The following is a 20,536-nucleotide window of genomic DNA, read 5'->3' on the forward strand; positions in this document are numbered from 1 at the left end:
CTCTCCCGGGCAGCAGCCAGGAGAGGCAGAGCCTTATGGTGGGCGAGTGTGGCTGTGGGCCAAATCAGGGTCCCCCCCATCAGCTGAGAGTGGGTGGGGCAGGAGGTCAAGGCCTAAGAAGTCTCCTTCCATCCCAGCCTAGAAGATTCAAGGCCTCTGCTAAGAGATCCAACCTCTCCCTTTCAGTCTCTGCCCTGCAACCTGAGCTGGCACCCTCCGGGATGTGATATCAGTTTAATAATTTAGCAGATGCAGATAAAGATAGCAACTCTGAAAATAAACCAGCGAGGCGCAGCCTCCATCTCCTCTTTCCCCCGCAGACTTCCTGCCCTCCCCCCAAGGTCTCTGGTTGCCCCCATACCTGTCAGTGCCCCTGCCCACGAAGGGGCACCTGACCGGACACCTTCTCCTTTGCCTTCTCCGAGCTCTTCTCCTTCTCCAACCTCCTCCTCGCCTCTCCTTTCTCTCAGTTCTCCTATTCAGAGCTTTTATTTTAATTAAAGCTTAAAAGGATCTTGTGCCGCAAGTCGGAAGCTTAGATTTAATTCATGATGTGCACTGAGCAGGTATGCCCCTTCTCTCTAAGCCTCCGTTCCCACATTTGTAAAACGAGGCCTCTGGATTCCCAAGTGTAGCAGGAACAAAACGTTGGGGCTGTGGCAATTACCTGGACGGGGGACTAGATGTCTTTCCCATGAAGACACAGCTGCCGCGTCAGTGCCATCTCAGCCTCCAGCACTGCAATTCGTCTGCTGCTCCATCCGGGAGCTCACAGGTTCTCTTTGTGTTTAACTTCTCTTGTGATGGAAATTTTGCCCTGGTTATTGTTCCAAAAATAAAAGGCAGTACGTGCCTTGTGTTCACAATGGGTGTAGCAGGTTTCATGTGTTTTTGGTGCTTCTTCGTGTTTCTGACGACATGAGGGAAATTGTATTTCCCTCTGGGAAGTGGGGAAGAGTGATATCTCTTCCCCCTGGATGGGTCTTTGCTCAAGTCACCCCACCTGTACAGGCCTCGGCTCTCCCGTCTCTAAAGTGGCCAAGTGCTGAACAGTAAGCCGAACAACGGAAGTAGGACTCCACCATCTTTAGATTGTGAGCTCCAAAAGGGATGAGATCACTTCTGTTTTCATGAATTCATTCAACAAGATAATTAGCACTTACTCTGAACCAGCCACTATGGAAGGTGCTAGGGGAACAGAAAATAAACGCAGCATAGTCCTGCCCTAGGCTCAGTAGATAGAGTGTTGGACTGTGGACTGAAGGATCCCGGGTTCGATTCTGGTCAAGGGCACATGCCTAGGTTTTGGGCTTGATCCCCAGTAGGAGGTGTGCAGGAGGCAGCAGATCAGTGGTTTTCTCTTATCATTGACTAGAGGCCCAGTGCACAAAACTCATGCACCGGGGTTTGGGGGGGTTGTCCCTCAGCCCAGCCTGCACCCTCTCCAATCTGGGACCCCCTCGAGGGATGTCCGACTATCCGTTTAAACGAGCAGTCGGACATCTCTCTCACAATCCAGGACTGCTGGCTCCCAATTGTTAGCCTGTCTGCCTTCCTGATTGCCCCTAACTGCTTCTGCCTGCCAGCCAGATCACCCTAACCACTCCCATGCCAGCCTGATTGATATCTAACTGCTCCCCTGTCAGTCCATTTGCCCCCAACTTCCCTCCTCTGCTGGGCTGGTCACCCCTAACTGCCCTCCCCTACTTGCCTGATCACCCAAACTGCCCTCCCTTGCAGGCCTGGTCCCTCCCAACTGCCCTCCCCTGCAGGCCATCTTGTGGTGGCCATCTTCTGTCCACATAGGGGCAGAATCTTTGACCACATGGGGGCAGCCATATTATGTTTTGGAGTGATGGTCAATCTGCATATTATTCTTTTATTAAATAGGATGTTTCTCTCTCTCTCATCTCTCCCTTCCTCTCTGAAAACAATATATATATTTTATTGATTTTTTTACAGAGAGGAAGAGAGAGGGATAGAGAGCTAGAAACATCGATGAGAGAGGAACATCGACCAGCTGCCTCCTGCACACCCCCTACTGGGGATGTGCCCACAACCAATGTACATGCTCTTGCCCGGAATCGAACCTGGGACTTTTCAGTCCACAGGCCGACATTCTATCCACTGAGCCAAACCGGCTTCAGCAATAAAAATGTATTTTTAAAAAGCAGAATCCCTGTTCCCTCAAAGCTTACATTTCAAAAATCAAAATAATTAAATCCCAAGGCATGTGCCATGAAGGAATAATAAAATACCTGCTAATATTTACTTGGTGCTTCCTCTATGCCAGGTTCTGATCCTATAAGGTGCTATTATTAATATACTCCACTTTATATATTAGGAAACTGAAGGACAGAGTGACCAGGTAAATGTGGCCAAGGTCACAGAGCCAAGGAGTGGCCAAGCCCCATAGGATTCAACATGCAGGCAATCTGCCTCCAGAGCCTGTTTCAACCACATAGCCACAGGGCTTCGTAGAAATTACGAACAAGGAATACACCGGAGACACAATGGAAGGTGCAGTTACATGGTGATATTAATCTGAGACCTGAAAGATGAGTAGGAGGCAGTTATTGGAATTGGGAAAAGAGCTTTCCCAGCAAAAAAAAAAAAACACCAGTATGTGCAAAGGTCTTCAGACCGAGAGATTGGTGTGTTCAGTGTCCAGTAAGCTAACAGGAAAGTGGCAAGAGCTGAGGTCAGAGGAGCAGGCTGGAGGCCAGGGTGAAGGTTTTGGGTTTTACTGTAAGAGCAGGGGAAGCCTTTGAAAGGTTCAAGTGGGGTTCAACATGATCTGATTTTTTAAAAGATTGTGCTGTTGAAAAAAACCTCCCACAGCATCGTGCTGTTTGCTGCGTTGATAATGAACTTAAAGGGAACAATGGAGACCAGTTAGGAGACTGCTGCAGTAATCCAGCAGGCATAGGACAGTTCCGGGCCAGGAGTGATTTATTCTCCTGCTGATTCTCAGAGGCAGTGGTCTTGCCTCAGGGAGTCCTACCCAGAATGGCTTGGGAAACTGGGATGGGGCAGGAAGAAGAGGTCAAAATAAAATAGCTATCTAATGATCATTTACCATAATCAGCACATGAAACTTACTACATTCACTTTATAGACCAGGTACAGAGAAGTTCTGTAACCTGGCCAAAGTCACCCAGCTAGTAAGTGGCAAGTTTGGGGCGCATATTTAGGCTTTCTGGCTGAAGAGTTCACACTCCGAACCACTGTACATCCTACTTCACATTAAGGGCTAGGACGAGAAATGCCGAGGTTCAGAGAGGTTAAGCTCACACTGCCGCTGAACAGGGAGGGTTTGTATCTAGGACTTCAACTCTGATCTTGTGACCATGAAGTTCTGGCATTTACGCTGCTGGGTGCTGCCCTCTAGCGTCCCCTATGGGAGAAGCGCCCCAAAGGCAAGCAGCAGATACCCACAGCTCCTGACGCCCAAAGCTGTAGGTCTTACAGATACTACCGTGTTTCCCCGAAAGTAAGACATCCTCCGAAAATAAGACCTAGCGTATGGAAAGATAAGACATCCCCTGAAAATAAGACCTAGCGCAACTTTGGGAGAAAAAATTAATATAAGACACTGTCTTATTTTCAGGGAAACAGGATAAATGTCACTCTAAATGTCTCACATAGATACAGTCATGCTACTTCTTGGCTATCTTAAAAATCCCGCAATTCATCAGGTCTAACACCACCTTTGTACTTTTTCACCTCAAAATTTGCCCTTCTCAGTCATTTCTTTCTTTCTTTTTAAATATATTTTATTGATTTTTTAACAGAGAGAAAGGAAGAGAGATAGAGAGCTAGAAACGTCGATGAGAGAGAAACATTGACCAACTGCCTCCTGCACACACCCTACCGGGGATGTGCCCGCAACCAAGGTACATGTCCTTGACCGGAATCAAACCTGGGACCTTTCAGTCCGCAGACCGACGCTCTACCACTGAGCCAAACCGGCTTCGGCTCTTTTTTATTTATTTATTTATTTATTTATTTTTAGATTTTCTTTGGGCTTATGAAATAGCTCCTTATCTTTTCTTTTTAATTTGATTTCAGAGAGGAAGAGGGAGGGAGAGAGAGATAGAAACATCAATGATGAGAAAGAATCACTGAAAGGCTGCCTCTGGCATGCCTCCTACTGAAGATCTAGCAACCTGGGCATGTGCCCTTGACTGGAATCGAACCTGGGACCCTTCAGTCTGCAGGTCAATGCTCTATCCACTGAGCCGAACTGGCTAGGGCTGTATCTTTTTTTAAAAAAAAATTTTTTTATTGATTTCTGAAAGGAAGGGAGAGCGAAAGATCAATGATAAGAGAATCATCAATAGGCTGCCTCCTGCACTCCCCACACTGGGGACCGAGCCTGCAACCCTGACAGGGAATTGAACTGTGACTCCTGGTTCATAGGTTGACACTCAACCAGCCAGGCCTCCTCAGTCATTTCCATTCATCCAGTAACACAAGCCAGAATCCTAACCATCCCACCAGCTCAGGAGTCTGCATGGTAGCAAGGAAGAAGACCAGAAAAGTAACCAGTGGACACAGTAGAGTAACTGGTGGAAGCAGAGGATCAAGACAATGTCCCCCAATCATGGCACGAGGCAAAACTGAGCTTGGGTGGCTCCAGTTAGAAAGGCAGGTCTTTCTGCTTAGAAAGAAGCCCATCCGAAACCAGTTTGGCTCAGTGGATAGAGCATCGGCCTGCTCATTGAAGGGTCCCAGGTTCGATACCGGTCAAGCCCATGTACCTTGGTTGAGGGCGCATCCCCAGTAGGGGATGTGCAGGAGGCAGCTGATAACGTTTCTCTCTCATCGATGTTTCTAGCTCTCTATCTCTCTCCCTTCCTCTCTGTAAAAAATCAATAAAATATATATATATTAGAAGAAGAAGAAGAAGAAGAAGAAGAAGAAGAAGAAGAAGAAGAAGAAGAAGAAGAAGAAGAAGAAGAAGAAGCCCAAATGCAGCTTTCTTGCTGGGAGGAGGGTTCTGTGCTGGGAGCCAAAGGGCTGGGTTCCCCCCCAGCTTCACTACTCAGTCATAGTAGGGCCTTCGGACTTGATGAGCCTCAGTTTCCACATCTGTAAAATGAGTATGACGATGCCAATCTAGGCCTATTGAAAAGGTCCAATTAAAAAGTGTCTGCTTTGCTCTGGCCCTGTGGCTCCGTTGATTGGAGTGTCATCATACATCAAAAGGTTGTGGCTTAGATTCCCATTCATGGCTCGTACTTAGGTTGCAAGTTTGACCCCTGATCGGGGAGCATATAGAAGGCAAAGAAGGCAACTGATAGATGTTTCTCTCTGACATCAATACTTCTTTGTCTCTCTCTTTCTTTCTCTCTCTCTCCCACCCCCACCTCCCTCTTTTCCATTCTCTCTTAAAAATCAATGGAAAAAAATATCCTCCATTGAGGACTAACAAAACAAAACAAAAGAAGTCCTTGAATCTACCATCCAACCCAAGAACCAGAACATCACTAAGAATTAAATCTGCTAAGGGGTTCTTTGCCATCGTTGACCCCTCCCCCAATTGACCCCAGGTAATCACTACTCTGAATTTTGTATTCCTTATTCTCTTGCTTTTTAATATATATATTAAATATATATAATATATATTTAATATATATATTTAATATATATTTAATATATATATTCCTTATTTTCTTGCTTTTTAATATATATATTAAAAAGCAAGAGAATATTCTCTCTGAGATAATATATACACACACACGCGCACACACACACACACACACACACCGTATTTTCCAGCATATAAGACGACCCCCTAATTTTACAGTTAAAACATAGGTTTAGGCCTATATTCGCTGTATAAGACTACCTCCCACTTCCGAGGCAACACCAGTTCTTTTTTTAATAGACCGCCTCTCTAACTCAGCCAATCCAAGCAGGCTTTTTATGCATGCAAATTATACATGTTCTGTACCCAAAGCTACACTGTGTTCTAGTAAAAAGCCTGCTAGGGCGGTGGTATAGTGCCATCCTAGATTTCCAAGTGAGGTGCTTTCTATCTGTCCTCTTTTCTCTGTTCCCTCTGCTAAGACCTGAATTCAGACTACTGAAAAAGCCCGGTTGACTTTTTTTCGTTTCAAAAATCGTCTTATACACCGGAAAATATGGTGTGTGTGTGTGTGTGTGTGTGTGTGTGTGTGTATTATCTCAGAGAGAAGGGGAGAAGGAGAGAGAGATAGAAACATCATTCATGACAGTGAATCATTGATGGGTTGCCTCCTGCAGACCTCATACTGGGGATCAAGGATGAAATCAAGGCATGTGCCCTGACTGAGTATCAAAGCTGGGACCTCTTGGTTCACAGGTTGATGTTCAACTGCCAGCAAGGCTCATTCTCTTGCTTAAAAAAAAAAAGTTTTTATTGATTTTTAAATTTTTATTTTGTTCTTTTTTTGTTTTCTTTTTTTAAATATTGATTTTTTAATAGAGAGCAGAAGTGAGGGAGGGAGATGGAGAGGAAGAGGAAGAGAGAGAAACATCAATGTGAGAGAAACATCAATTGGCTGCCTCCCATACACAGCCTGACCAGCGATCAAACCCAAAACCTGGGCATGTGCCCTGACTGGGAATCAAACTGGCAACCTTTCGGTGCATGAGACAACACTCAACCAACTGAGCCACACTGGTGGCCAGGGCTCTCTTGTTTTTCTTTAATAGTTATTTTTTCATACATAACTTATGCTTAACCTTATGAATTTGCCTTTTTTTTCGGTCAAAACATGTCAAAAACAGTAATTTCATACGATTCAACCCACAACATAACAGTTCTAGTTGTATTTGAACTTTGTGAAAAGGATACCATTCTGTATGCACTCTTTTGGGATTTGCATTTTTTTCACTCAATATTATATCACCATGACCCAGTCATATTGCTGTTTTAATTTTTAAATCTTTTTTAATATATATATATATTTTTTTTTAAAATATATTTTATTGATTTTGTACAGAGAGGAAGGGAGAGAGAGAGTTAGAAACATTGATGAGAGAGTCATCGATCAGCTGCCTCTTGCACACCCCCTACTGGGGATATGCCTGCAACCAAGGTACATGCCCTTGACCGGAATCGAACCTGGGACCCTTCAGTTCCCAAGCCAACGCTCTATCCATTGAGCCAAATCGGTTTTGGCCATATATATATATATATATATATATATATATATATATATATACATATATATATATATATTTAATATATTTTATTGATTTTTTACAGAGAGGAAGAGAGAGGGATAGTTAGAAACATAGAGAGAGAAACATCAACCAGCTGCCTCTTGCACACCGCCTACTGGGGATGTGCCCGCAACCAGGGTACATGCCCTTGACCAGAATCGAACCTGGGACCTTTCAGTCCACAGACGGACACTCCAACACTCTATCCACTGAGCCAAACTGGTTTCAGCAAGATATATATATATATATATATATATATATATATATATATATATATATATATATATATAAATTTTTTTTTTCAGAGAGGGATTGAGAGAAACATCAATGAGAGAGAATCATCGACTGGCTGTCTCCTGCTCGTTCCCCACTGGGGGTCAAGCCTGCCGCTCAGGAATGCACCCTGACCAGGTATCAGCCCAGATCTCCTGGCTCATAGGTCCGCACTGGGCTGGGATGAGCCTGTAAGGCCTGGCGGGCGCGGCTGGGCCCAGAGATGCTGGGACCGCCTCCCACCGCGGAGGAGAAGGGGCCCCGGCGTCCGTCCACTCTGCCCCGAGGCCTGGCTTCCCGGACGAGGCGGGGCACCGCTCAGAGGCCGCGGGCACGGCGCCCCGGCCGGGCCTCGGTGCCAGCCCCGCGCCCAGGGCGGGGCCTCGGCCAGGTGAGCGCAGCGGCGCTTCGCGGAGCAGGAAGTGTGTCCCCAGCGGCGGCCCGTGCGGCGCTCCCGCGAGACGCTCACCTGCACCCCAGGTGAGCGGCGGGCGGGGGCGCGGAGGGGGCGGGGGAAGGGGCCGAGCCGGAGGCGCTCACCTGGCGGGACAGGTAAGCCCCGCGCGGGCCCGAGGGGGCGCGAACCGGGGAGGCACCAACGTGGAGGGACCTGGGAGGCTGCGCGCGGGCGGGGAGGGTCCCGGGCCGGGTTCGCGGGGACCACCCTCCCACTTCCGGGGTGCGCGGGCCGGGCCGGGGAGCGGCCTGGGCAGAACCCTGGGCCGGGCCGGCGGAGCGGGGTCCCGGGTCCGGGGGGCCGTCCTCGCCCTCGGGGCCGCGCTGGCTCGGGGCGGGGGCGTGCACACCCGCGGAAGTGTCAGGGCGGCGGGAGGCTGGGTTCGCGGGGCGGAGGCCTCTGCAGCCGGAGGGGTGGTGCCTGCCCCCGGGGCACTCACTGCTGTTGTGGGGGCTGTGGGGGTTCGAGGGGCAGCCTCCCCTCGGGGTCCGGTTCTCTCTCCTGGGACCCAGGGCCCGCGGGTGCGGGAGTGGCAGGCTGAGCCTTGGGAGCCGGAGACCGAAGGTGCAGGGACGCCGGGCGCGAGCCCGGACGGCTGTTTCCCGAGTAGGATTGGGTGTCCCTCCCGCCCGGTGTGCAGGACCTGGCCGCGCAGGGGTGGGGGCCGAGGCCGGTGCAGCGGGCCTGTCGGAAGAGGGAGTCGGTGGGGAGACAGACCCCAGAGTGTGTAGGTTCCCAGGGACCACGGAGGTGGGAAGCGCAACAGTAAGAAGTGTGGGGAGGGTGCGTGTGGGAGCCTCTGGCCCCGAGGAAATCTCTGCAGTGTCCTGGGGCTCCCAGTGACTCAGTCCCTCCCGGGTGCTGCAGCCCCTGCACGCAGTGTCTCATTTAAACCTCACCTGGTGCGGGAAGATACTCATCTCACCCGTTAGAGATGAGGAAACTGCTGGCCAGCGTAGCTGTTAGTTAGTGTCCTCCGGATATGCCAAGATTGCTGGGTTCGATCCCGGTCAACCAGTAAATGCATAAGTAAGTGCAACAACATCGATATTTCTCAAATCGATTTTCCTCCCTCTCTCTCCACCCCATTCTCTCTTTTAAAAAAAGTGACAAAAAGATGAGGAAACAGCCTAGAGTCTTGGGCTAGACCTCAATAGAAGCAAGGGCTTGGCTTTGGCTCAGTGGGTAGAGCGTCGGCCTGCGGACTCAAGAGTCCCAGGTTCGATTCTGGTCTAAGGGCATGTACCTTGGTTGCGAGCACATCCCCAGTAAGGGGTGTGCAAGAGGCAGCTGGTCGATGTTTCTCTCCCTTCAATGTTTCTCTCTATCCCTCTCCCTTCATCTCTCTGAAAAATCAATAAAATATATTTCTTTTTAAATTTTAATTTAAAAAGAAGAAGAAGCAGGGGCTCTCCCCTCACAAAACCAAATGACCAAGTGTTCTTCTTAGGGTTTTGGAGGTGGGGCAGCAGCATTGAGGGGAAGATAGAGCCTGGATGAAATGGGCTGAAATTGCCTTCAGGATGGTTCAGGCCTAGAGGGGAGGGGAAACTGAGTCTAGGCATTTTCCTTACCTCAGATTTTGCTCCCCATCCCTCCATCCCACTCCCATTTGAGATGTCTGGCACAGAGCCAAGTGCATGGGCTCTGGAGTCTGGCGGACCACAGTACAAATCCAACTCTCTCTTTCCAGCTAGGTGTCTCTGGACAAGTCACCTCAGCTCCCTGGGCTTCAGACTCCTCGTCTGTAAAGTGGAGGTATAATATTTACAGGGCAACTGTGAGTGTTAAATAGGGCTCGTTTGGGATGTAATCCTCTTGGGCTGGAGCCTGTTCCTGGCCCATTCCCTGCTGTTTCTCCAGCATTTAGCACAGCACTGGGCGCATAGTAAGTGCTCAGTAAAAATTTGTTGGATGAATTTAATGATTAGTGGCAAATCCTAAAGCCTCAGAGGTGGAAGAGACAGTGATCCAGACTGTCATCAGTAACCCCTTATTCTTATAAACCCCAAGTACCCCAGAGTTCAGTGTGGTTGAAACAGTGTGCATACATTCACCCTTCTCCTTATCCAAGGTCTGAGCTGGAATCACGCTCCCTCTGTGGACCCTCCTCAGGGAAAGGCTTGTTTATGGAGCTGGCAGCTGGCCACCCTGCCCCCTTTCTCCCAAGTAATAGACAGGTGGTGCATAAGATATGGATCAGCAGAAACGGGTTTGGCTCAGTGGATAGAGAGTCATCCTGCGGACTGAAAGGTCCCAGGTTCGATTCCGGTCAAGGGCATGTACCTTGGTTGCGGGCACATCCCCAGTAGGGGGTGTGCAAGAGGCAGCTGATCGATGACTCTCTCTCATCGATGTTTCTAACTCTCTATCTCTCTCCCTTCCTCTCTGTACAAAATCAATAAAATATATTAAAAAAAAAAAAAAAGTATGGATCAGGCAGGTTGGGTACAAATAAATGTGTGGCTTTGAACAACTTATTTAGCCTCTCTGTGCCTCGGTATAGTAACAGCAATAATAATATCTAAAAGTAGGGTTATGATAATTAATTGGTTTAATATATTTAAACACTTAAAACAAGTAAGCCATCAATAATAAATCACTAGAATGCAAACTCCTGAGGTAGGAAATGTCTGTTTTATCACTGTGTCCATAGAATTTAAAACAGTGTCTGACTAACAGTAGGACCTCAGTTAATATTTGTTAATTGAGTGAATGAATAAATCTATTCCCACCCCCACATTGTTCAAGCCAAGGCTAAGGTTTTAACCATCTGCCTTGCCTCTCTGGGCTGTGAGGGACTATTACAATGTCAGTTTGTACGTTTTGGAGAGGGGATTTCGCACACACACACCCCTCCAGACACTGCCACCTCCACTCTGATCAGTCTAGAGCCCAAGTCCTTCTGATTTCCACCCAGTGATCCTTGTTCTACCCTGAGGTCACACAGAGTGCACTTCCTGTACCCAAACCTGTTTCAGACACTGAGGCAGAAAGGAATTAGACATGGTCCCTGTCCCTCAGGTCTTATAGGCTTATCTTCAAACAATCGGTTCAAGGCTGTGGGGAGAGAGACTTGGGTTCTGGAGAGTTCTTGGAGAAGGAGTGCTGGTGGGGACAACAGAGTAGGTTGAAGAGCTGCAGGAATAGTTAAAGAACTCCTGTATCCTCATCCCCAGGCACCATGGCTAGCAATCCCTCCCTCCCTTTCTTTCTGTTTTTAGGGGAAACCTTTTGAGATCTTCCAGACATCATGCTCCTTTATCCCTAAATTCTTCAGTATATATTTCCTAAGAATAAGAACATTATCTTATATAACTATAGATTATATAGGTTCCGGGAATTTATTTAACACTGACATATCTTTTAACATTGACACAATGCTGTTAAATAATATATAGCCAATGTTTAAATTTCACCTGCTATCCACATTATCCAATTTCCAATTTTTCCTCTTGATCCAGGATCCAGTCCAGGATCACACATTGCGCTTAATTGTCATGTCCTTCAACTTGGGCTTGTCTGATGTTTCCTCATGATTACTTTTAGGTTATGCACTTTAGGCAGGAATACTTCAACTGATTCTGTATCCTTAGCGTGTAGTATCAAGAAGCACATGATGCCAATACACCCCGTTATTGGTGATATTAACTTTGATCATTTGATTAAAGTGATGTTTGCCAAGTTTCTCCAGATCTGTGGGTTTTTAAGTTCTCACTGGCTGCAGTAAGTAGAAAGGAATGGAGGTGGCCAGAATGGGGTCTTGAAAGTACCTGGGTGAGAGATGATGGTAGTTTTGTTTAGGGAGATGGTATTGATTTGCCTGAAGCACATTGTCTATTAAAGCCAGAACTAGGATTAGAATACAGGTATCCAGATACCCAGTTCTTCTCCCACATCACCAGTTATAGAAACCCCAGTGCCATTAAATCAGGATTAAAAAGATAAGGGATCGCCGAAACCGGTTTGGCTCAATGGATAGAGCGTCGGCTTGGGGACTGAAGGGTCCCGGGTTCGATTCCAGTCAAGGGCATGTACCTTGGTTGCGGGCATATCCCCAGTAGGGGGTGTGCAAGAGGCAGCTGATCGATGACTCTCTCATCGATGTTTCTAACTCTGTATCTCTCTCCCTTCCTCTCTGTACAAAATCAATAAAATATATTTAAAAAAAATAATAATAAAATAAAAAGATAAGGGGTCAATATTTTAGAAAATTCAGGCTAAGGGAAATTACTGTCCTGCAAATCCCTACATGTGATCAAGGACCCTCCCAAATATATCAGTACATAATGTTTCCCAACTCCCTCCACTCCCTCCAGCAGTTATTTACTCCCATAATGCCTCAGCTAAACTATATACTTCCTCCTCCCATCAAAAGTAAAAACAAAAAAAAAAACACCACCACACAATAATAAACTACATGTTACAAAACCATGTGTAAATTACAAGAACAGGGTCTAAAGTTCATTCATCTTTGGTTCTACAGTATCTAAAAGGACCAGGCTCAGTATTTATTAAATGAATCAGCTCTTCGCTTGCTAGTAACCTAGTCATAAAGGGAAAGATGAATTTTGTGGCTCAGCTTCCTTGTCTAATCATATTTAAATCCTACATTTAACTGCTTGGTGTTAATTGATTCTAGAAAGGGCCAAAACCAGTTTGGCTCAATGGGTAGAGCGTTGGCTTGGGGACTGAAGGGTCCCGGGTTCGATTCCGGTCAAGGGCATGTACCTTGGTTGCGGGCGTATCCCCAGTAGTGGGTGTGCAAGGGGCAGCTGATCGATGACTCTCATCGATGTTTCTAACTCTCTATCTCCCTTCCTCTCTGTACAAAATCAATAAAATATATTATAAATAAATAAATAAATAAATGTTTCTAGAAAGGCAAATCTGAGCCAGACTAAAATACTGATGCTAAAATACTGATGGAGTACTTGTTATATTCCCATCTCTGATTTGAAGGGAGAGAGTAAGAGAAGATGGTAATGATAAGTTCTGTAGCAAGTTACATGGAGAGGCTTTTGTTGAGCGGCCTCAGAGGCTGTGCTGGGTGGGCTTACCAACAGTGGGAATAAACTGGGGGAGACCATTCCCCAGACAGCAAGATCCCAGGAGATTTTTCTTTTTATCTGGTAAAATATCCATAACATAAAATTTATCACTTAAAAAAAATTTTGTGTGTGTGTTTTATTTGTTTTCTTTTTTGCTTGTTTGTTTATTCTTTCTTCTCTCTCTCTTTTTTTTTTTTTTTGTTTTGTTGTGCATTTAACATTTAAAAAAATCTTTATCAGCCGGGACCGGTTTGGCTCAATAGATAGAGCGTTGGCTTGGGGACTGAAGGGTCCCCGGTTCGATTCCGGTCAAGGGCATGTACCTTGGTTGCGGGCATATCCCCAGTAGGGGGTGTGCAGGAGGCAGCTGATCGATGACTCTCATTGATGTTTCTAACTCTCTATCTCTCTCCCTTCCTCTCTGTATAAAATCAATAAAAAATATATTTAAAAAAAAAAATCTTTATCAGCCGGGACCGGTTTGGCTTAATGGATAGAGCGTCAGCTTGGGGACTGAAGAGTCCCGGGTTCGATTCCGGTCAAGGGCATGTACCTTGGTTGCGGGCATATCCCCAGTAGGGGATGTGCAAGAGGCAGCTGATCGATGACTCTCTCATTGATGTTTCTAACTCTCTATCTCTCTCCCTTCCTCTCTGTATAAAATCAATAAAATATATTAATTAAAAAAAAATCTTTATCAGCTGAAACCGGTTTGGCTCAGTGAATAGAGCGTTGGCCTGCAGACTGAAGGGTCCCAGATTCTATTCCAATCAAGGCATGTACCTTGGTTGCAGGCACATCCCCAGTGTGGGTTGTGCAAGAGGCAGCTGATCGATGATTCTCTCTCATCGATGTTTCTAACTCTCTATCCTTCTCTCTTCCTCTCTGTAACAAAATCAATAATATATATATATTTTTAAAAAGAATGAAGTAATGTATATAAAAAAAAAATCTTTATCATATACTAGAGGCCCAGTGCACGAAATTTGTGCACTGCAGGTAGAAGGTGCCCTCTTGTAGTCCGGGAACCCTCAGGGGATGTCCAACTGCCGGCTTAGGCCTGCTTCCCAGGGGGAGCGGGCGAAAGCCAGCAGTCGAATATCCCTCTCGCAGTCTAGGACCCCTCGCTCCTTACCTCCCACCTGATCCCTTAGCGCTGTTGCGAAGGTGGGAGAGGCTCCCACCACCATCGCTGCACTCACTGGCCATGAGCCCAGCTTCTGGCTGAGTGGCACTCCTCCTGGGGGAGTGCATTGACCATAAGGGGGTCTGCACCCTGGTGGTCAGTGCACATCATAGTGACCAGTCATTCTGGTCGTTCTGCCATAATGGTTGTTTAGGCTTGTATTATATAGATTCCTGTGGAATTAAACACAGTCATAATGTTGTATATCCATCTCCAGAACTTTTCATCTTTCCAAACTGAAATTCTATCCATTAAACGCTAACTCCCCATTTCCCATGCTTCCAGTCCCTGGCAGCCATCATTCCCCTTTCTGTCTTTATGAATGTTACTATTCTAGATATTTCATATTTGTTCTGTTATGTCAGGTTTATTTCACTTAGCACAGTGTCTCGAGGTTCATCTGTATTGTAGCATGTATTAAAATTTCATTCCTTTTAAAAGCTGAACAATATTTCATTGTGTGTGTACATCATGTTTTATTTTATTCATTCATCCATCAAGGGACCTTTGGGTTGCTTCCATCTTTTGCTTGTGAACAATGCTCTGTGAACATTTGTGTACACATATATGTGTAAGTCCCTGTTTTCGGTCCTTTTATATATACCCAGAAGTGGAATTGCTGGATCATATCATAATTCTATGTTTACATTTTTTGAGGAACAACAGGCTGTTTTCCACAGCAGCTGCGCCATTCTGCACTCCCACCAGCAATGCACAATATTTATTAATTGAGTGAATGAATGAATCCAATTTCTCTACAGTCTCTCCAATGCTTGTCCTTTCTGTTCTGTTGTTTTGGTGTATGTGTGCCCCCCCCCCAGTAATAGTCATTCTAATGGATGTGAAGTCCTAGAGATTTGGACATGTAGGTTAGACCACAGAGAGAACTTCCTCCCTTGGGCCAGCCTCTCCACATCACAGGCCTCTCAGAAAACCAGAAATCTAGATGAAACCGGTTTGGCTCTGTGGATAGAGCGTTGGTCTGCGGACTGAAAGGTCCCAGGTTCGATTCCAGTCAAGGGCATGTACACTGGTTGTGGGTACATCCCCAGTGGGGGCTGTGCAGGAGGCAGCTGGTTGATGTTTCTCTCACATTGATGTTTCTAACTCTGTCCCTCTCCCTTCTTCTCTGTAAAAAAAAAAACAATAAAATATATTTTTTTAAAAAGAAAAAAGAAACCAAAAATCTAAAACTCCTCATTTCTGATCCTGACTCCTTCCTGGTCTCTCCCCACAGGTGTCTGGCTACAGTAAACCATGTAATGAGCCATGCCCCGCCCTGGACACCCCCGCCCATCATCTGGGCCTCCACGCTTGGGACCCTGGGAGCGGCCAACAGAGCTGTGTTTGGAGACCTATGACGAGCCATCTCAGCCCCCACCGAGCCGCCGCACTCGGAAGCCAGACCCCAAGGATCCTGGCCACCATGGGCCTGAGAGCCTCACCTTCATCTCCGGCTCTGCTGAGCCTGCTGCTGAGCCCCCAGCCTGCTGCCTGCTCTGGCGACCTTGGGTGTGGGACTGGTGCCTGGCTGCCTTCTGCCTCCGCCGCTGCCGGGATTGCCTCCAGCGCTGCGGAGCCTGCGTACGGGGCTGCAGCCCCTGTTTGTCCACCGGGGACTCCCCTGATGGGGCTGCCGAAGCCAACTGGGCCAAGGAGCACAATGGAGTGCCCCCCAGTCCCGACCGTGCACCACCCAGCCGGCGGGATGGCCAGCGGCTCAAGTCCACCATGGGCAGCAGCTTCAGTTACCCTGACGTCAAGCTCAAAGGCATCCCTGTATACCCCTATCGCAGTAACACTGCCCCAGCCCCCGATGCGGACTCCTGCTGCAAGGAGCCACTGACCGAGCCCCCACCCATGCGGCACAGCCTGCCCAGCACCCTCGCCAGCAGCCCCCGAGGCTCTGAGGAGTACTACTCCTTCCATGAGTCAGACCTGGACCTACCTGAGATAGGCAGCGGCTCCCTGTCGAGCCGAGAGATCGATGTGCTCATCTTCAAGAAGCTGACAGAGCTGTTCAGCGTACACCAGATCGACGAGCTGGCCAAGTGCACATCAGACACTGTGTTCCTGGAGAAGACCAGTAAGATCTCAGACCTTATCAACAGCATCACCCAGGACTACCACCTGGATGAGCAGGATGCTGAGGGTCGCCTGGTACGCGGCATCATTCGCATCAGTACCCGAAAGAGCCGGACCCGCCCGCAGACCACAGAGGGGCGCTCAACCCGGGCTGCTGCCCCTGCTGCCATGGCCCCTGACAGTGGCCATGAGACCATGGTGGGCTCTGGGCTCAGCCAGGATGGTATGTGGGGCCCCCCAGGGCTGAAGGGCAGAATGGAGGAGACTCTGGTCAAGGGAGGGCAGCGCTGGGGCCTTTGGTTGCTATGGGTTCACCTTTCATCCCTGCTCTTCCTCCTCCTCCTTTTTCTCAACTCATCTGCATCCCCTAACAGGCTCCTTCTATCTTTTTTTTTTTTTTTTTTTTTTTTTTAAATATATTTTATTGATTTTTTACAGAGAGGAGGAGAGAGGGATAGAGAGCTAGAAACGTCGATGAGAGAGAAACATTGACCAGCTGCCTCTTGCACACCCCCTACTGGGTATGTGCCCGCAACCAATGTACATGCCCTTGACCGGAATCGAACCCGGGACCTTTCAGTCCGCAGACCGATGCTCTACCACTGAGCCAAACCGGTTTCGGCTCCTTCTATCTCTTGCTACCAACTGTCAGGGTAGCTGCCAGGTCTGGTCTGGTTAACAGGACTCAGGAACCCATATGAATTTGGACCTCTGACCTGACCTGGCCTAACCAATATACCCATCACCCACCACTGTGTGTACCCATGAGCACATGCACAGACACACATTCTCTATCTGTCTTTGTTTTAAACATTGTTTCTTTAGCCTGGCTAAAGTAACTCAGTGGTTGAGTGTCAACTTATGAACCAGGAGGACATGGCTTGATTCCTGGTCAAGGCACATGCCCAGGTTACGGGCTCAATACCCATTGTGGGGCATGCAGGAGGCAGCCAATCAATGATTCTCTCTCATCATTGATGTTTCTATCATCATTGATGTTGTGATAAAGATGTCTATCTTGTATCTCTTCCTCTCCCTTCCTTTCTGAAATCAATTTTTAAAAATTATACATACATACATACAATGGCCCCAATGTGCTGGGTACAAAAGTGGGAACTGGAGTTGAAAAGTTGTGATGATGACCACTGCCCCCCTCGTGTTCCCCTTCTAGAACTCACAGTGCAGATCTCCCAGGAGACGACGGCAGATGCCATCGCCAGGAAGCTGAGGCCTTTCGGAGCCCCAGGTTTGGTCCTGACCTGATGAGTGTGTTGAGGAGAGGGGCGTGACCTAGGAGCCCCCAGGCCCCTCTTCCAGCTTCCTCCTGGGGTGGGTGAGGATGGGATCAGAAAGGGACGAGAAGCCTGAGAAGCCACAGATGCCATCCCAATCCTACAAGCTAGCTTACAGGGTTCAGTTGGGAGATACTCAGGGGCCTGCCCCTGAAGCAGCAGGATGGTTCCCAGAACAGGCAAGCTGGAAGTGATGGGACCCCACCCTCTAAGCTCCAGGCACTGGGGAAGGAAGTGGGGAGCAGGAGGCCCTCCGGCCTGGTGCTGAAGGCACTCTGTGATTTCTACTGCTGTCTTCTTGGCCTTCACAAGCTCTTGGGAGCCGGGTGGTTACCCTGGTGCAGAGGAAGGCTGGGGCTCAAAGTTTAAGGAACTGAGTGGGTCGCCCAGACAGGATCAGACTAACCCAGGCTTAAGTCCCATTCTGCCCTTTTTAGGGGGCTTCTCCCTGCCCCTGGGACCTGGACGAGCTTCTTTCCCTCTCAGCCCGTTTCCTTCTCTCTTCACCCTCAGGACACTCAGCCAGCCACAACTCGTCCTTCCAGGGCACCGACACAGACTCCTCAGGGGCGCCCCTGCTCCAGGTGTACTGCTAACTCCTGCTGGCCCACGGCCACACCCCTTCTGAGAGGAGCACAGCCTGCAGAATGAAGAGGGGGACCGGGACTCCCTTAGGGAGCGGCAGAGCCCACTCTGGCTCCTCCGATCTTGGCTGACTGGTTCTTGGACCACGTGCATTTCACTGGGCCACAGTGCCCACATTCCCCCGGACCCCCAACTGGCCTGACCTGTCCTTCTTCAGGCAGCCTGGGCCATGGAACAGACTTAGGAGCTACCTTCTGGGATTGAATCCCTGCTCTACCCCTATAGCCTGCCATCCTAACCAATTATGCCGGCTTCCCCCTCCCTGTGTGGGGGTAAGAGTGTGACAGCTAAAAGCAGTTTATCTTAAGATAGGCTTAGGGGGCAAAAGGGCCTCTGTTGAATTCTGTGGGCAGTGCCTACTCCGCGTTTCATTCTGTTGAGCAGTTTGTTTCTTCGTTGATGTTCTATATACTGGTATGACCATAGTTACAAGTACCAAGGAAATAAAGATGTCGACCTTGTTATCTTGGCTGTCATACTGTCCTTTCAGTCCCATTTGCCTGACTGCTGCCCAGAGCAGGAAACAAAACAGCCTCTAGCCTGGCAGTGTTGTGGGGTCAAAGCCAGAAGGCTGAAATGGGAGTGAGAACACCTACCTCTCAGATTCACCGAGTGCCAGGAGACAGAGCCAGCAGTTTGTACTTGAGGAAGGTCTCACATGGTTTGTCACCGAGGTTCTAGGCTGCCTGTCTGCACTACCCTGCTGCCCAGGCTCACTGCCTGCAGACTGGCCATCCCAAGTCCCCAACCAGCCACAGACCTGCTGCTCCCTCCACCTCTCCTTGGTGTTGAGAGCACTATGTTCAGTTACTTTCTTGACCTTCCCAACAATTCTGGAGTGGGATCCTTTCAGAGAGGTCAAGAAATGTAATGGGTCACAGAGCTAGTAACTGGCTCTGAACCTGGATTTCTGCCCTTAAGCTGGCGAACTGACCTGCTTGGAGCAGAAGCAGGGTTCTGGAGACCAGCTAGGTACAGAAGGGTCTACTTAGCTACTCACACAGAATCTTTCAACGGTGAGGCCAGAGCAGGTCCACCAGGCGTTACAAACTAGGTGTCCAGGACCTCTGCCCCCACCTCACCTAGTCCCCTTAGCCCTTTTTACTGTTCTCATGGGCATCCACTGGAAAGTGACAACTAGTACTTGTCTATCCAATTTCCTATGGCACACCCAGGATGATCCCTTGGGATTATCATCACTGGGCCCAGTATGTGATAAAACTGGCCTCTTAAGTTGTGTCATCCAGATCAAGCCTTCTCCAAGATTGAAAATGACCACAGGACGCTGGAGCCCAGGGATATCACAGGACATAGGATTCAACACTCCTTCACCCTACCCTTCACTCCAGAGCCATTTCCCGAACACAGCCTTGGGAACCAATACTGGCTTTCTCAAATAAAGAAGCCGGGGTGGGGAGCCTAGCTGGTTTGGCTCAATGGATAGAGCGTCGGCCTATGGACTGAAGGGTACCAGGTTCAATTCCAGTCAAGGGCACAGGCATAGGTTGCAAGCTCAATCCCCAGTAGGGGGTGTGCAGGAGGTAGCTGATCAATGATTCTCTCTCATCATTGATGTTTCTCTCCCCACTCCTGAAATGAATTTTTATAAAGGAGGAGGGGATTGTGATGTTTGGGAAACAAAGCTAGGTACTACATAGCCTCCTGAAGTCTTCGACAAGCTATTCTAAAATGTCAAAAGGATATGGTGTGTTCCAGAAATTCAGGGGTCCCCTTCACACAGAGCAAACCACTCTGGGTGAGTTAACATAGACATTCCTGCTGTAACCATAACCTCTTGGCTACTACCCTCAGTGACCTCCATTCTCTGGCCAAAGTGGGGTAGGGTGAACTCCGGGGACTGGATTTGGGCAGAGGCGAACACCTCTCCAGCCCTAGCACTGCCTTGGCAGATGCCTGAGAAGTCCTGGAATCTGTAGAGGTCGGGTCAGAGGCACAAACAGGGCCCCACTGGACTTTGCTCTGCCCTCCAGGCAGGTGTCTGTCCCACACTCAGAGCAGACTGAGCCCAGGGCTGTCCCCCAGCCTTTGTGGCTCTCGGCCCCTGGGAAACAACAGTGTGCAGCTTCAGAAACGATTGATCCAGGGCTGGAGGACCCACTGCAGTTGAAAAGATGAAAATGAAATCAAGTCCTGGTCTTAAGCTCTGCTGAGTCATGGGCCCCTATGAGAATCAGACGTATGTTCTGGTCCTGTAGCCAGAAAAACTCACCTTTGCTCAGAATTATACACAAACTAAAAGTCTCGTTTCATTCTCCAAGTAATGAGAAACAGCCCTAGAGAGGGGCAAGGATTTGCCCTAGGTCACATGGCA

General features: G+C 48.3%; 1 protein-coding gene across 2 annotated transcripts; it reads left to right on the forward strand.

The window, feature by feature from the left end:
- Positions 1 to 7,649: 7,649 nt before the first annotated feature.
- KDF1 (keratinocyte differentiation factor 1) lies at positions 7,650 to 18,722 on the forward strand. 2 transcript variants are annotated; one of them, XM_084874401.1, is made up of 4 exons: positions 7,650 to 7,968; positions 15,420 to 16,490; positions 17,439 to 17,513; positions 18,073 to 18,721. In XM_084874401.1, exons 2-4 carry the CDS (start codon positions 15,452 to 15,454, stop codon positions 18,153 to 18,155), a joined length of 1,197 nt encoding a protein of 398 aa, XP_084730527.1. In that variant the 5' UTR covers positions 7,650 to 7,968; positions 15,420 to 15,451; the 3' UTR covers positions 18,156 to 18,721. The 2 variants fall into 2 exon arrangements, with proteins under 2 accessions (XP_084730527.1, XP_084730528.1); XM_084874402.1 differs by lacking the exon at positions 7,650 to 7,968 and adding an exon at positions 7,988 to 8,040 and having other exon boundaries at positions 18,073 to 18,722.
- Positions 18,723 to 20,536: the final 1,814 nt, after the last annotated feature.

The sequence above is a fragment of the Pipistrellus hanaki genome, assembly GCF_964339955.1.
Source record: "Pipistrellus hanaki genome assembly, chromosome: 2".
Classification (NCBI taxonomy): Eukaryota; Metazoa; Chordata; class Mammalia; order Chiroptera; family Vespertilionidae; genus Pipistrellus; species Pipistrellus hanaki.

Coding starts and splice junctions, on each gene's coding strand:
- KDF1 (XM_084874401.1), top strand. CDS start 15,452: ATGCCCCGCCCTGGACACCCCCGCCCATCATCTGGGCCTCCACGCTTG. Junction 16,491..17,438: donor CTCTGGGCTCAGCCAGGATG/GTATGTGGGGCC, acceptor TTCCCCTTCTAG/AACTCACAGTGCAGATCTCC. Junction 17,514..18,072: donor GAGGCCTTTCGGAGCCCCAG/GTTTGGTCCTGA, acceptor CTTCACCCTCAG/GACACTCAGCCAGCCACAAC.